A 17,878-nucleotide genomic window follows, 5' to 3' on the forward strand; every position below is an offset into this window, starting at 1 on the left:
AGCCCGGCTCCTTTAAAAGTCACATCACATCTCTGGTATCTTGTCTTGAACTGAAAATATCTGCTTGTGCGCTATAAAGACAGGCCTCCGAACCTGGCTGTAGGTGTATGACATCATCACGACGTCACACGTGACTGCTGAGCGGCATGAAACAGGCAGGGACTGTGGTCCAAATGAACAACATTCGACACATTCAGCATCAGCTGTCTGCGAAAAAACCAGGCAAACACACCCTTCCAGTAACCAGAGGGAAGAGGTCAAAGGTCATGGGATGCTGCTGAAAGTGCAGAGAAAAGCTAGTAGCTACGTATCGGCTTACTTCCTACATGTGTAACAGATTTGATTGATTGATTAAGTGATATTTCGCAGCAGTAGAAAGAGGTAAAACTCTGTACAAGTGTTGTCAGAGCAGACGCCGTCCAGAACAGGTTGATATTAAGAAACACTGGAGCGATTAAGCAGGCGGTCGGAAGGAAGTGAGAGAGTGCAGAGGAGAGAGGGGAGGAGAGATGAAAAGGAGGAGAGGAAATGAAGGGATCTTTATTGGAGCTCCGTCTTCCTGCTGCAGCTGATGGAGGAGGACAGGAGGAGGGAGACGCTGTAAAGAGTGACGCTAAGATCGCACTCGGAGAAGGCACAGTATTTAAAAACCATAAATACTTTTTAAAGTAGATTCACACACAATTTATTGTTCTTATGATAAAAAGCTTACAACACTACTAAAAGTGTCGGGAAACTATGACTTAATCTCACATACTCTGTCCTGCTTAGAAATGCTCACTTACATTTGTGTATTAATCCGCCACGGAAAATAGTCCCCAACTAAGGCACTGACTCATGCTATATTTAATGCTGACTTAGATTGTCATTAATAAATTAAGATTTTTATTAATGTATCTTGCTTTGAAATAAAAATTGAATTCACCAAACAATGTCATACGTGGGAATTAATGTTAAAAAACACCAGCTAGGCGCTGACATTTTTTGCAGTGTAAGGCGTTGAGATCAAACAGCAGAGCCCGGCCGTGTGATGTGAGGCCAGATCGCCACATGGGAGCCACTGTGTGTGTGTGCGTAGGTGTGTGTTCTGCTTGTGTGTGTAGGTGTGTGTTCTGCTTGTGTGTGTGTGTGTGTGTGAATAAAGGAGGAATAGACAGACAGAAACAAGATGAATCCATAGAAGGCATTCTGCGCTCATTCCCAGGCTTCAAAATAAAAGCCAGAGATCACAGCTGGACAAATGTCCCACACACACACACACACACAGAGACACACACACACACACACACACACACACTATAGTTGAATTAAAGGAAACATTACAGCAACACCAAAATAAACAAATAAGACTGGCTGAATGGGCCTCTTTGTGTGCGTGAATCATCATGATTGTGTGGCTAACATATATGGACCCTGTGTGTGTGCGTGGCTGTTACGTGTGTGTGGCTCCAACGTGCTGAATCATAATGATTTAAGCAGACTCACTGAGTGTAATAGTTGGACAGCAGGAGGTGATACACACCTACACACTTTAATATGGCAGTACAAAGGAAAAGTTGTGTCGTACATTCTGGAATCGACTTTCCAAATGTATTTTTAACCAAGTCTGTTAGCAGGGGTGGAAAGTTCCCACCAAAAAAAGCATCCTCCAGGAAAATTTCAAAATAAAGCAGTCAAGTTTGCTATAAAACATTGATTGAATTTTCAAAGTAAAGCTTACAGAAAAGTATCAAGCGTGACATTTATTTCTTATCACTTCTTTCTCACGGTTTGGTTTCCCCTTGTTTTAACACCTTGTGAACAACAGGCAGCAGTTGGTAGAAAGGTGTGAAAATATATTAAAATATGAACACAGTTGACCTATATCAGCTCTGCTCTTCTCTGTGTGCACAGCTGAGAAACAGTCGTCCGACGCAGCAAACTCAGGGGAGGAGAAGGAGGGGTTTCTGGTAAAACAGCACTACTTATTTCTCATAAGTCCTTCCTCTCTTTCATCCTTTTTTCCATCACTTTCATACTGACTTCCAAACATCAGCAGCAGGCCGGAGAACACATTTCTATCTTTTTGAAAGCAAATGTTTGCTTGTTGGAACCAGGACTAAAGGACCTTTTAACACTTTTAAAATTTAAAATTGATTTAATAGAACTTACACTTTTGGGAAGTTAAAATACAAAGATCACATGTAATAAAAAACATGTATTTTGTCCAATTACCCCATGAAAATATGTTCATATTTACAGAGTGCCAGACCAGGGGGGAGAAACATACTGATACCATAATCACTTAGTCATCAGGATTAGCCATCTGTAAATTGGGCAAACACTATGCTTGTTGTTTATTTTTTCAAAACTTTATTGAATAATATTTAAATATAAAACCAATGCAGACAGTTGGTCAACATAAAAGTACACGAAGGAAATTATAATATGGCCAATATTGTGTGTCTGTTGTTTTGGAGGGGAAAAAAAGTAAATTTAAAATTTGTACCATGTTGTTCGTGTTCACATGTAAGGTTAAATAAAGTTTTAAAAAAAAGAAAAACAGTTGGCCGTTGCTCCCAGAGGTTATAGCCTTACATCAGTGTCATGCCACAGCCATTGCGTTTCTTGATTCACCGAGCAAAACACAGAAAATATCAATTAAAACTCTTTTGTGTAAGGATGAAAAATCAGATAAGTAATGTAGGCTCAGCTCCATATGGTTCAGCTACTAGCATAACCGACACAGCTTAAGCTAGCAGCGCTAACGTTAGCGTCACCGACGCAGCTTTAGCTAGCAGCGCTACCGTTTGCGTCACCGACGCAGCTTTAGCTAGCAACGTTAACGTTTGCGTAGGCGAGAACACGGACATTGCAGGCAAAAACCAGGGGAACAAACAAGACAACTTTGAGGGAAGATACTAGAGGAAGAGGCCGGAGAGCTAGCTGTGGAAAGCGGACTTGTGGCAGGTAAACAACATAGAGGATGCTAATCGCGTTTTTTCAGGCGTCCTCATTCCGACACATTTGAATTGTTTTCCAGAATGTTACACGACAATTTGGAGGCTCTTATACTGATGACGATGGAGATGAAGATGCTAATGAACTTGGACTCTGAAGATGTGTTTGACAAGGTTGAAGAGAGAAGCAAAGTTACATAAAGGTAAGACATATTGTATTTATATATTATAACGTAGGCTATGTGCACTAATCTTTTCATATGCTGATAAAATTGCTGTATCGTGTTCTTTGGCTGTGTGCAGTGCTCATGTCATATTCAAATGAATGCATTACCATATGTACTTTTGCTGTGTGCAGTGTTTTTTAAGGGTATTATGATCCACTGTTGATGAGGGCGTCTTGGCTCTCTTCATGTTCTTATGCTGTTTTTGTAAAATGCATTGTCTGTGCAGTGCTTTTATTCTTCTTCTGGCTTTTTATTTACCTTGCCTCTTGAAATGGTCTGGGAACACATTTTATTTGTTTTGAGAAGTGTTGTTTATCTTAAGAAGCCTGCAACTCTTAACAAACTAGTATAAACTACATTTTCCCGCATATGAATCTGTAACATCCATGTCATCCTCCTTATTTCAAGTTGAATTTAGCTGATTTTAAGTTCTATAATAGATATTAAGACATTTTACGTTTGCTGGAAATAATTAAGTATTATTTACAAGTATAAAACATCCTTTTTCTCATCATAGTAAGCTGTAATTCTCCGGCCGTGTTATTCTCTTCATCTCCATTCAAGTGTATTTAACTCGAGCTCTATAGCAGTGATACTAATCTAGTTTTAAGACGATTTAATATGATGAACAATAATGTATAAAACAATAACCTTTTAGCTCGGTCTATTACAGCGACACTCCTCCTCCCTCGCCTCCTCTTCTCCTCTCCTCCTCCCTCGCCTCCTCTTCTCCTCTCCTCCTCCCTCGCCTCCTCTTCTCCTCTCCTCCTCCCTTCTTCCTCTGACTAGGCTGCTAAAATAACGATTTCCGTTTCTCTTCTCGCGCTGTTGTTTTGCTCCAAGTTGTTATTACGCTTCAAGCACACACACGGACACACACACATATTTGAAGTCCAGTCAGACCTCTCTTGTGGTTATTTATTGCAAAACTCTGCTTGGTTTGTGGCTTTGGTTACTGTGTGTGTGTGTATGTGTGTGTGTGTGTATGAGACAGACGGAGAGAGTTGCTGTGTGTGGTTTACCAGCATGGCTAACCAATATAGAGTTCAGTAAATGCAAAACTGGATGCCCCACGCGCGCACACACACACTGATCCTCTGTGTATTCATTTGAATGTCTGCATTCAAATCGTAGGAAGACAAATATTTGCATGCTATATTTGCGCTATCGTGTTACATAATGACGTCCAAACAGTCTGTTACAACGTCCGTGCAATCTTTGTGTGTCAGCGTCTGCATGGTAGAAATACACACACATCAGAGCACACGCGTATTTGCTGTGTGTGTCGATGCGTGTGTGTGTCTTGAATGCGAGGCCTTGTCTCTGTAACGGTCGCTCAGTCACACACATCCTCCTTGCTTCCTTCTTCCCTCACTATCTCCTCTGTCTGTTAGAACACACACACACACACACACGCGCACGCACACACACGCACACACACGCACAAACATAGATGGCCAACAGACATTTTGAAACAGTCTTTGGTAGTTAAACAGGATTGAGTAATCTGCTCTGTTTGTGTTCTTTAAAGGACAATTTCAGCATGTTTTATTTAACAAGTGTGTGTTTATGTTACAGCGGATGCATCATGTCATGACAAATAGGAAATTTGAACTGTGTGTTCTGTAATTTTCTCAATGCTGTCCTCATTCTGAGGTCTGCAGACCGTTGCTATGAACAACAGATCGTTGCTAGGGATTCTAATCACAGAATCTGGAGGACTGACTGTAATCTTATCACTCCGCTAAAAGAAGTCAGTTTGACCGTTTATTAACAGAGGGGAAAAAAAGAAAAGAGGTGAAGAGACGGGAGAGAAAGCAAGAGAGGATAAAAAACACAAACTGAAGGCTACGGCAGAGAGGTCTACAAAACTGAAGATGGCACATGAAGCACACATTGACTGGAACACAGTGCAGGATACGGCGGATGGAAAAGAAAACGTTAACAGATGAGACAGAAAATGTCAATCAGACGCCGCTGCGCTGATTCATGTCCTGTTTAACTTGTTTAACTTCACCATCAGTGGAAAAGTTTCTGTTTAATGTGAGTAATAACGGCTCGATTAGCTCGTTTGAAGCAGAGGCTAACAGCTAGCTTGTGGAGCTAATTGCTTGGTGCCTTAAATAGTGCTAATGTTTACAGATGCTCATATACTTAACATGTATTTTCCATGTGTAACATGTAAGATCTGCAGTTTACACAGACGCTGTTTCGCCTCTGTCACTACCTCCAATGCTGCTTCAGAGGCGTAACGACTTCGCCCCACCATCCCACCTCTGTGCGTTTTACATAGATGACGGAACCGTTATAATCCCGCCTTGAACTGGCAGTGTAATTACTCCTCGGCGAGTGAGCCGGCAGCCCTTGTAAGCTGCTTCTGATAGCGTCACTATTAGGAGACTTTTGTTTACTTTTAAGGCTTTTTTTGTTGCTATAACAACCCCCTCACTATACATTATCCCTTACACATTTTCACTCTGTGGGGTCTGTTTGGAGAGGATTTTGTGACGTTCCCTGCTTTCAAAGTTGTGTTTGGTCGAGTAAATTACTTTTATTTCAGCCTATGTAACCCTAAAGTGTTAGAAATTAAATAAATATAAAAAAGACGTGTGTCACAAATGATTTTAAAAGTAAAAATAGGCCAAATAAGAAAAAAACTAAACATAGGGCCAAACTTAATGCGAGACTAAAAGAAGGTACAGTTAAGATAAAGTCAAAGCATGAAATCGGAAGACTCAAAAACCCAGCAGAAAGTAGATTTAGGGGTTCGGACAAATCTGCCATCTAGGTAACCTGTCACTTTTTTCCTTACTGTTTTATATTGTTATCAATAATCGATCAATAAGAAAATAAATCCTGAAGATATTTGCAAGTTGCAGCCGTATAGTGAGCCTCTGAATGTGTAGTGTGAGCTCGCAGAGCCGAGTCCAGCATGAGCCTGATCTGTGGCTGCACCACTGCCCTGCAGGTGACCTCCTGACCGCTCGCTCTCGTCCACTAAAGAAAGCCCAAGTGTTCCCTGACACTGTGATAAGTTATGAATGTGTGAACGCTCATATATTAAGTGTTGTGCGAGAATACTAAAGTGCTCTGAGACCACGTGAGCGTCAGACTCAGCATCACATCTTTTAAAATCAGCCCGAAGCAGACCTGTGGAGTTTCCTCTGTTACGCTTTGCCGCCTCCTGATAACACACTCTCTCTGTGTCTCTGTGACACTCACACACACACAGTCTGACACAAACCCAGCAGGTGGACCCTTTAGATAACCAGAATCAGCTCGGGACAGGCGAGTATGATGTGGCCGAGAAAGTCGAAACAATGTCGACAAGTTGCAAAGAGGCCGATGAAGCACGAAACATGATGAGAGGCGTAAATTAGAAAACAACAAGCAGAAAAACAAGCTTCAGAGTAGTTTGATATATGAACAGAGGGGAGGGAACAATGTGAATTTGTCAAACCGCTGATGGAAACGCACCAAAAGAACTTTGAGGACTCTCGTTGACAGCCGAACATGGGAGATATATGGAGCGGGAAAGCAGGGATGGAGGATGGAGAGGGGGGAGGAAAGGGAACGTTTTCTCTCAGAGAAGCAGAAATAACAGTTGGAAATTAATATATAAACTTGATGAAGACACAAAAAAATCATTATTAATAATTAATAATTAATAATTTTTTGTAATAGACTCCAGCCTCATCATCTAAAAGATCTTAACTGTGTAGATTTTTCTTTACAGTCATATAGATGCTCAGTCTCGAGCTTTGATTCTCAGTCATGACTAGTCAAATTCAGAGTGACAGATTCAGCGTAAATCTGACTCTCATCAGATTTGATCGTATTTTTTTTAGGGATGCGCCGATCAGGATTTTAAGGGCCTACGCCGATTACCGATTTTGTTAAATTAAATTTTTTTTCCCAACCTTTCTAAGAATATAAAAGTCATAAACACTCAGATCATAGACTTCTCTCTCTGCGTTATCAGCCATTGCAGTTGATCTGCACATCATAGACATTAAGTGCAAACAAGGCTCACACATTTTCAAATGCGACACAGCGTGTTTACATAAAATAGACTTATTTTATTCATTGCAATAAATGTAAACGTTTGCGGTGTGTTTATTTATCGTAATGCGATAATGATGAAATCGTCGGATCATTTTCGCCTTTTATTGACGGGACAGCTGAAGAAAGACAGGAAACACTGGGAGAAGAGAGTGAGGGAGGACATTCAGCGAAGGGTTGAGGACTGTAGCCGACTCGCCTCTACCCGCTGAGCTAAACCCACAGGAACCAGAACTTCCTTTAACCTCTATTACAGTTGTTTTAAATTTCTCTGGCGCACAGTTAAGAGTCTAAAGACACGCTCGTGAGGTTCATTGGTGACTCGAAATTGCCTGTGAGCCTTAAAGGTTGTCCGTCTCTATGTGTCAGCCCTGTGATTGACTGGCCATCAGTCCAGGTGTAACCCCGCCTCTCGCCCAATGACAGCTGGGATTGGCTCTAGCCTGCCGCAACCCTTCCACGTAAATCTTGTCCCTCGCCTTCAGATTCTGCACGCATTGCGATATCAGTTTACAGAGATTAGTCAAAAACGAGTTCCCGTGTTGTGCTCTCTGCCTCAGCTGAACGAGCTCTGATAAACTGGAGCTGTGATAAGTCGGAGCAGATACACACATCGAGCTGATAAAGCAGAGTGTGTCTGTACACTTGGTCCAAAACTTTTGGATATACTAACAGATGCGCACATGCACACAAACACGTGTTTACATGTAGGTGTAGATAAAGCAGCAACGTGTGTTCTGCAGATTTCATGTTAAAGGAGGAGTGACGTAACGTCCAATAGGATTGCAGGAGATGGAACCCAATCAGAGATGAGAGTCGCATTGATTAACCACTGATGGGTTAACCACATGTGATCCGATCAGCTCATACTGGTTAAAACCCTCCGTGCTGTGGTTTGATCACCGACGTTATTCTGAGGAAGAAACTGTTTTTATACGCGGAGCAACTGATTCTAGTTTCAAACAGGCCTGAGGTTACATCACAAAGCCACAAAATCTGTCACACAAACTGTGGTTATACTGGGCAGATCCCAGTGACTGACAGCTGCTTAGTGCATGCAAACATCCTGCGTCAAACTGTGGACGATGCACACACACACACACACCATTATAGTCACGTAACCACACAGGCGGGAAACACGTGATCTGCTCTCTTTGAACATGTGGGACGCTAGCAGTTGCAGCGTGGCGGAGCGAGATAGGCCCCCAGAAAGACACACAGAAACGTCTTTTTGTCACACATATACAACCTCGACAAACCGTTTTCGTGCAACGAGTTTGTGCAAATGCAGACATTGATGTCGGAGGTGAGAGCGCAGTCAGGAGCAAGTGCTGTTTCTTTGTGCTTGTAGCGATTTCACAGGAAACATGCACGCACGCTGTCACGGAAGTGTTCTTGAGAATTTCCGCAGCAAAAAACCACCTCTAGAGATGCGCAACATCAGGCTTCCGGAGCTTTTCTTTTTTTCAGACTATCTATCCACCACTGAGTTACTCAACAAAGAGAGATTTTCACTGGTGTGAAGATAAATCCACCACTTCTAATAGGCAAACAACAAACAAAACAACCAACAACTAACAAACAAAAAGGGCAGGGAGTTCCCAGGGTCAGCATCTCTTATAAGAGTGCAGAGTGCTCACACACACGGCGGAGAGGAGAAAAAGCTCATTTCTTTGCAAATTGTATTTAACTTTGTTTTATTTACTTTATAAAACTTCAGGAAGTTATTTATTTATTTATTTAGATGTTCAGTTAACTTTATAAGAGATGCTGCTGACCCTGGGAACTCCCTGCGCTTTTTGTTTGTTTATTTAATAAACATATGCTTAAAGGCATTTAAACAAAGTTAAGTGTTGGACTTTGTATTATTCAAAATTTTGACGCCAATATTTTCACTTTTACTGCAAATGAATATCGGCTCCAAATATCGGCCTCCTTGACTACTAATAATCGGTATCTGTATCGGCCCTGAAAAAACCATATCGGTCTATCTCTAGTCAAAAGGCTGAATATCGGCGCCGATAATCCCTACTTCTAATGTTCTAATGTTGCTGTGCATTACTGTGTTTACCAGTAAGTGTAGGCATTTAGAATGTGCTGCATGTACATGAAAATGAAAGTAGCTCTTTGTCAGTCATGACAATGTGTCATCACACAATCCTGGAGAGATTATAATATTTAAGCTGCATGGGTTATGTGGAAATCACAATACTGGCATACTGTATTATCACCATGCAAAGTTAATATAGCTAACGTGTTAGCTCAGAGTTGCCTTTAGCATTTAAATATCCGTAGAAAATGGAGCGACATTCGCTTTTATTTGCAGTTCTCTTTAGCTGCTCCAAATGCTCGTCACTGAGTCGTAACCAATCAGAGCGATAATGCATGTGATGTAGCAGTGGGCTGCTAGGCTAGGTAGCCGCTGTCAATCAAAGCTGGTGTTCTCTGTAATCCATAGAAGCAATAATATTTGAAATTGGCGCCATAGCTGTGGAGAAAGTTGCACAAACAGCTCGTGGTTTCGCCCGTTCTACATTCCTACAACACCCAGCGTGCATTGCGCCCCTCCCTCTGTCAGGAACGGCCCAGCGAGACACACTTGAGTGAAATCAACGAACTGGCCCTTTAACTACTCTTCCACATTCTACATCTGCAGCCATTATTACTGTTTACAAATAAAACCTCGACAGCCCTAACAGCTTGTAGATCTGCATTTTAGATTAACATTTTTTTAAACCACAACAGTGCTAAAAGAGTCTGAAAAGCTTCATAGAGCTGAGAAACACTGCTGACTAAGTAAGTAAATAAAGAAGAGGTTATTGAGTGTGAAAGAACTGCACAGAGCCCTGACCTGAACCCCGTCCAAGATCCACATGATTGATCCCGAAAGATAACCATGATTACCTCACGTAGTTTAACAAAGACTGAGCGAGTGTTGGGAAAGTGAAGCAGACAGTGTACAGTCATCCTCACAGCTGCCGGTTGAGGCAGCAGGAAGGAATGCCCGCCACATTCCTCACTCTCCTCCCTCCTGTCGTCCTCCCTGTGAGCCGGGAGGCTGCAGGCTCGCGGGAGACGCTGTGAGACCTGGAGGTTGGTGATATTCTGAACCTCCAAGAGTCCTTATATGTTGTCAATGCTTTCCAGTGTAGCTCTCAAAACCTCAGGTTAACAGGGGTTTTGGTTGGTTAATTATGGCTGCAAAGCTAAATGTCGCCACCCATGGGCTCAGGTGTTCCAAAGCCAGAGAGAGAGACCTTTCTTTCAGCTCTCCTTACGACATAACTCAAAACTTTGTGCAGAACAGTGCTTATAAATGACGCATAAAAAGCAACAGAAACACCAAACAGAGCGGCTAAACAGGCTCAAGAACATGCACACATGAAGAGAAAAACACTCACCTCTTTGTAAAGCTGACTGATAGGACGACAGTGACTCAAAGAAGCTGTTGGATGCCATCAAATTCCGATCCTTCCTTTTGATTCGTCTTCCTCTCCACCCTCTATTTTAATGTGTGCATGAATAAAAACACACAAACAACAAAAGGTCAATAAGACACCATCCCAGCGGCTGAACATCAACATTCATGGCCAATCTCTTAACCACAAACCACATCTATTTAAGTGTGCATGAGCGCGTATGTGAAGCAATGCATATAGTGTGTGCACTTATCGTTGTATTAATACACATCAGATAATGCCCACAGCTCTATAAACTTAGTAGATGTCAGGTATGAAAGTAACATACAAAATAATCAACATCTGGGGTGGTGGTTGTTGAGGATGTGATGTCATTTCCTGTTTGTTCTTTCGAATATGAAAGTTGAAATGACCTGAATGAAGAGCTGTTTCTAGGTTGCTAATTCTGATTAGCTAATTAGCTTATCGCAATATGTATTGGTTAACTACATTTAAGGTTCAAAATGAACCTCAAGCTTTTGACATTTCTTGCATTGCAGCCAAGAGAGTTTTAATTGTAGTTTAATTGTAAGTTAGCTTAGCTTTTGTAGTCCTTTTAGTAACTTGCTAGCTTCATTTCTGACATGTCAATGATATCATTTAATCTTTTAATGGATATAGCTTGGTAGCTAGCTAGCTGCAGCTTGAACTGTGAGCACAGTCCTTAAAACACCTTCCTGAATCACTGAGCTAATCTGACACATGGGCAGCATTCATAGGTCTGCAACAAGGCTAGTTAACACTGAATCACATTTTTCTGGTGTGATTCCGTGCGTTTTCACAGTAGCTTAGCAGCAGGGGGTTTACCACGCTAAACGGCTCTGTGGTTTCCTGCTTTTTAAACTGTGACGGTCAGCTCACCTAGAAGAAGATATGTCTCATGCAAAACTGACTGTCTCTATTCATGTGTGGAGACACTTTCTCTTTGTCTCTCTAGCAGTTAGCCTCACTTATATGTTAGTGTAGGCCTACAGCTTTATGAGCTGTATGTAAGCCATGCTAATTTGCTACTACTGCGACCTGGGGCCGGTTTCATAAAGATAGACTTTGACTATGGCTTATATATGACAAATAGTCAGACATCTAAATTCATCTGTTTCACACAGCAGCATCTTAAGCAGGACTATGGTGTGTTGAATTCTGGGTAAATGGCTAACCAAGTAACTACATCTAACCGCTCGAGTCCGTTTACCCCAGCAGAAAATGTTTGTCTATTGGAGGAATTCAACAGTTTTAAGGGCATTTTAGTTTGAAAATTCAGCCAAGAGTGTAACAACTAAAAAAGAACGCTGCTGCTTCTACAACACAGAAGGATTTTCTTGGCAAAAAACTTTGAGGCTTTTATTTTGAAAGGGCTTTTTTTTTTTTTTTTTTTTATCCGACGGCCGATAAGAGATCAATTTAAAACTGGGTTATTTTGGCTCTGATGCATATGCTTAAAGGCATTCAAACAAAGTTAAGTGTTGGAGTTTGTATTATTCAAAATTGTGACGCCAATATTTTCACTTTTACTGCAAATGAATATCGGCTTCAAATCTGCCTCCTTGACTACTAATAATCGGTATCGGTATCGGCCCTGAAAAAAACATATCGGTCCATCTCTAATAACAATTGTTGAAGAAACAGATCTGTTCTTGATAATGTAGCCATGTTGACACTGCACTTTTCATCAGATCAGTTTTCAGTAGTGTGCAGATGACAGCGACATAGTTAGCTCTTGGAAAATCCTGTCATCCGGATAACAAAATAATTTAACTGTTATATGTTTCTGCAGAGACAGGGCCACCTTAACTCTTTTGGTGCAATATCTGCATGGGCGGCCATTAAAAGTTGTTTTAATCACCTCAATTCCAAGAAGCAGCTAACCAGCTGATTGTGATCTGAGCCGTTGTTACTCCCTTCTTAAAAAGGGATGTAGGAAATGACCTGACTGTTCGAACTCCTGTCACCTTTATAACCATGAAAAAAAACATCTAGAAACAATCAGTGCTTCTAGCAAGCTAGGCTAACCTACCTTTTCTGAATGGTTGCAGATTAGCCTTGCTTTGCTAGCTTCCAAATCCAAGCCAATGAAGAATATAAATATATGCAAAACAGCTGCAGAATTGTTGCACAACAAGTATTCATTCTGTTTGACTTTAATGGTTGTATTTGCTCACAGCGCATTGTGTCGGGGGGGTAAGCCGGGTCAAATTTGGAGGGAAATCTGCGTAAATTGTGACACAGGTGAGGCAGTTGAAGCTGTTTTTACATGAAGCTCAAACTGTTGTGATTTTTTGAGAGTGGCAGGAAGAAATGAATGAGTGATATAAAAATAACATTATGCATCAGCTCCTCCGTGGTCTCATTTGTTTACAGTGAAGTCACCAGGGAATCAAATTAGCTCGATGATTTAACTTTCCTTTTTTAATGTGAAAGTTTGCACTAAAAGCAGGAAGCTAATACACTGTTAATTCAGATTGTGTAATGAAGCATCATGAAGCAGGATAAACAGCGGCTGTATTCGTGGTCGTCTTACCCCAGCCGAGGTGTCCGGTCTTGGGCAGAGGTGGGAGAAGAAGCTCCTTGTGGTTTCTCCAGTCGACCGGTGGCTCAGACACAAAATAATCCACAGAACTCCCTCATACTTTCTACCTTTCTCTTTACTTGCTCACTTTTCTTCTTCAGCTCTTTCTCTCTGTCGCCACACACATCTTCCTTTATCTCTGAACGCTCTTTATGACTCTCTCTCTCCCTGCTTTTGGTTTGTGCTTCTCCAAATCCCCTCGATGATGACTTTTTTTGTCTTTTGAGTTGCCTCCCTCCTCGAAATTCGGCTTTCTGTCGATATCACAAGCCACCTAGTTTGGTTTCTATTAATCTGGCATTGTGGCTTTTGAGTACGCGTGTGTGTGTGTGTGTGCTGGTGTGTGTTTGTGTGTGCAATCAAACTAACCACCTGCCCCCCTCAGCCAACAGTTTTCATCGAGGAAGTAGCTGTGGTTAGGGCAAGCGAAACGGAGGGAGAGGGCGTTGTGGTGTGTGTGTTTTTTGAGCGCCCATATGTGCGTTTGTGGTTTGTGTGTGTGTGTGTGTGTGTGTTGCAGAGTTTAGAGTGAGTGAGTCACCTCTACTTCACCAAGCAGGTCAGACTGTTAGACCACTGTGACCACCAGTGCGTGTGTGTGTGTGTGTGTGTTTGATGGAGGTCAGTTGAGGAGAGTGTGGTCCATCTGATATTTTTAGTGACAGTGCAACTGATGAGCGGTAGAGCTGCTTTTTATATGGGATGCACACGAGTTACTTAAAGGGGGATTCCACTGATTTTAAAAGTGAAAGTTTTCTGTTCTGAGAGGTTTTGGAAAATGTTGTCATTCGGCTTATCTCGGGTAAAGACTTGGAGACTCCAAATATGAAAACAGTTCCCGGAAAAACCGGAATATAAGTCCCACTGGAATGTAAGAAGTCTGTTTTGACACATTCAAAACACAGCAGCAAGTTACAGCAGACCATCTGTTTTCGCTACGTCGAGTTTCTAAACCTGCCAGCTGCCGCTAGCTACAGCAGCTTATACGGTAACGTTGATTGTTGTGAGGGTGGCGGCTGCAATGGCGATCATGACGGAGCATGTCCGTAACGAAGCGTTGGCAACAATCAAGTTTAGGGATGCACGATATTATCGGCACGTTATTGGTATCGGCCGATATTGGCTTAAAAATGAACTATCGGATATAATTAACCGATAATATAATGGGCTGCTGCATACTTGATTAAATGCCCGACCTCGGCGCAATGTCCCCGGCGTGAAGAAGACCTGCGCGGCGCAGCGTGATGACGTCACGTGTGTCTACCTGCAGCATGAGAGAGTTAGAAGCCAAAATGTCCGCAGTGTGAAAGTTTTTCAAAGTGTCTGAAATAGATCGCAAAACTGCTCTTTGCAATGACTGCTCAGCTTCGGTGATGCGAGGAGGAGCCAAGGCAAAGTCTTTCTACACTACAAACTTGATTAACCATCTCAAGACCCGTCACCCCGACCGTTGTAACACATGTGATAAGAGTATCACCATTATACTGTACGCTAATTCCAATAGAAGAGAGTTGATGATCTCTGCAATGAGGTGTGCAGGAAAAAGATATCGGTATCGGTAATCGGCTAAATGAGTTGTAAAATATCGGCATATCGGATATCGGCAAAAAATCCAATATCGTGCATCCCTAATCAAGTTAGTTTCGCTCGCTTAAAACAGCACTGCGGCGTATTGTAAATAGGAGCAATGTAACGGCTTGGACCAGGAAACAGTTTAATGCGGAGATGTGACGACACCTTTAGCTAGATCCAGGGTCTTAAACCTTTTTTTCATCTGAGAGCTACTTTGAAAAAAGAGCTACTTGCTCCCATGTGGCGCCCCATGTTGATCCTTTTGTCGACTGAAACGTTGGAACCACAGATGAGGCACACACACTTTGTTTTCTGCTCTTTCTTGGCGTGGCCACCTTCATTCTCCATCACAAATCTAGCTAAACATGCTAACAGCACCGAACTCCTCGCTTTAGCTCAACTAGCGTACAGCATAACTGACCCAACCTGCCGACGGAGGTTGCTGCAACATTGCTGCGATTGGTTTGGTTTAGACTCTGACAAACTTGCCAGGAGCATCACTTTTTTTTTTTAATGACAGCTGATCGGCCTATCCTATAATTTTGTATTGGAGGGGGCGGGACATCTGTGTGTTTGATTGAATTGAAGAGGCTTTCTAGAGTCTGTGAACCTCTTGGCGAGCTACTTAAATCCAGCTAGCGAGCTACCTGTTGGAGACCCCTGAGCTAGATTATAGCGGCATCGTCTGGGTAAAATACCTCTCTCTGCATTTTATACTGGTATATTGGACGCACCGGTGTGTAGGATGCAGCCCACTTTTTAGTTTAAAAAAAAAGTATAAAAAGCACGTCTTTTACACAGAATTTTACGGTAAATAAGTATTATAGCCTCAGTCCCAAGGCATGGTACTGTTCAGCCGTCTGTCAATCTGAAGGTTGGGGGTTGGATCCCTGACTGAAAAACCCTTGTGTAAAAGAGGCATATGAAGTTGCATTATGGGACATGTAGGATCTGGTGATTTTGCAGCTTTACTGATAATACAGGAAGTAAAAATCAAGATAAATCGGCTTCCACTGCTTCTATAAATCTGCCTGTTGTGAGTCCCCAGACTTTATTTAAAGGTCAGAAAGTGCATCAATATATTCAAAGCTTCTTTGGTTTCAGATTTAAGGACACTCGACCATAAAGTCCATTACAGAATGCGTGTGCTTTGCATGCAGTGATCGAGCACAGTGTATCTTTTTTCAGTTGGAGGAACATGATATTTCGTTCTGGTTCACATGGACATGTAACATAAGCTTCAGATGCAAATTAAAATACGAAAAGGTTTTCCGCTCTTGATCGATTATTAATGTCTAATTTTAGTAAATGCAAATATACGTTAGTGTGTAATTGTTAAGGGAAAACCATTTCATAAATGAAAGGTCAGATTTACTTCATTCTGCTTCCTAACTTTTGTTAGTCTCCATTAGAGTCCATCGTCCTCAAGCCATTTATTTCTAGTAGGCTCTATATATGAAGTGTGTGTGCATTCAAAGATGAAACACCTGCTACCTGAGAATCTGTAATTAACCTTTTGAGCGGAGAATTAATGCAAACAGATACACACGGGCAACTTGACCCTGAACGCCACGCCTCCTCAAAACCCCAACACCTGCACTGACACACGTCTCCCCCTCCTTAACTCCTCCTCCGCCACCTCAACACACACACACACACAATGCGGGGACAGCTGCCGCCCCACCTCAGCAGGTTTAGGTCGTCTGATCTTTAAGGCTGTATAGACACGTAGATCTGTTGCATCAGGCGTCCTTGAGCGGAGTTTGACCGAGCTCTTTCAGGACAGAGGGTAGCTGAGGACCGTGTTGGGAAACAGGCCAGTTTGTGTCCTACTGTATGTCCTGGGAGAGCTCAGCGGGAGCCCGCTCACCCGCTGACCTCTTGACCCAGCTCCCAGACACAACATGACCTCCAGCTGCGACTTCCTGGGTCATACAGCGGGGTCAGACGCCGACGCAGGGGGCTGAATCAGCAATGAGGAAGAGAGAAAGAGAGAAGATCGTGGTATCGTTAACTCTGGCTTCTATAAGATGAGTAAACAGGAAGTCAACACCCCCATCCACTCTTGTGTTATGAACAATAACAGGTAGAAGGAGGAGCTTTGATCTGTCCTCCTCCATCCTTCCTCTCTAATTCCACTCTTCTCAATCCCTCCTCCTCCCTCACACCCCCCACTGAGCTCCCACGACATCAAACCCCATCATGTCTAGCCCCTGCTCACACATGTGTGTGTGTGTGTGGGCACGTCGCTGTGTGTGTTCTAACCAGCTGCTAAAATACAACAGCTAAATTGGCCTTTGAATTCATCAACAAACAAAATGCAATAAATAAATGGTGGATTTAAAGCTGCAGTCTGGATGCTGTCTAAGACATTCAGCCCGTCCAAGCTCCATCAAACTAAAGAGCATGATGACTCATGCTCTTGTATAGCTGTAAATGCTAGAGAGGCCTAGCCAGTGTCTGTTGCTGTTAGCGTCAAAGCTAGCTGAATAGAGACCACTGAGGCCGCAGGTGACAAATGTAGATTAAATGTACCGAAGTAGAGGGGAGAAGTCGCTCAAGTAGAGAAGATTCTAGAAAAGAGAATCTCCTGTATTTTTATTAAGGTTTAAAGCGGCATGTGCTAATTTTTTTGGTCACTTGGGGGCAGCGCATCAAGCAACATCTAGCAGTCAGACGTGTTTTCGATTACCCAGCAGTGGTTGGTCTGCCAGAGAGGGTAGCGGCTAAGCGGCTGCCGGTCTCTGCAAGTGTTGTGAGTAAACAGTAATCTACTATGGCTGAACAAACAAAGAAAACATCGATGACTACAGATACAACTTCAACAAGAAGTGAAAATCCAAAAACAAACTCGACGCTCAGATGTCTAAAAAGGAAAGCGACCGTCAGAGAGGAAAATCAAGAGTTACATCCGGAGCCAAACGTGGACGTCACACATGCGACACTGTCTGGATATCTGGGAAGTGTGCTCCCGCAATTACCGTTTATCGCCACAGGTGCCGCCAAAGAGAACGAAACAAGATTACCACTTTAAGCTCTGGTACAGCTGTCTGT

At 42.5% G+C, this 17,878-nt stretch overlaps 1 protein-coding gene across 2 annotated transcripts in view; it reads right to left on the reverse strand.

Moving 5' to 3' along the window:
* runx1 (RUNX family transcription factor 1) overlaps window positions 1-13,272 on the reverse strand; it is a 44,998-nt gene extending 31,726 nt beyond the window's left edge. Inside the window, exons 1-2 of one of the 2 annotated variants that reach the window (XM_069675321.1) lie at window positions 13,205-13,272; window positions 10,630-10,730 (exon numbers count right to left, since the gene is read on the reverse strand). In XM_069675321.1, the coding sequence (XP_069531422.1) occupies window positions 10,630-10,687 (58 nt within the window). In that variant the 5' untranslated portion in view covers window positions 10,688-10,730; window positions 13,205-13,272. Of the gene's footprint in view, window positions 1-10,629; window positions 10,731-13,204 lie in introns of those variants that run through there. The other variant, XM_069675318.1, reaches the window with a different exon arrangement.
* Window positions 13,273-17,878: the final 4,606 nt, after the last annotated feature.

The sequence above is a fragment of the Semicossyphus pulcher genome, unplaced genomic scaffold (assembly GCF_022749685.1).
Source record: "Semicossyphus pulcher isolate SPU_LCO1_2020_fin unplaced genomic scaffold, fSemPul1.0.p SCAF_24, whole genome shotgun sequence".
In the NCBI taxonomy this organism is placed as follows: Eukaryota; Metazoa; Chordata; class Actinopteri; order Labriformes; family Labridae; genus Semicossyphus; species Semicossyphus pulcher.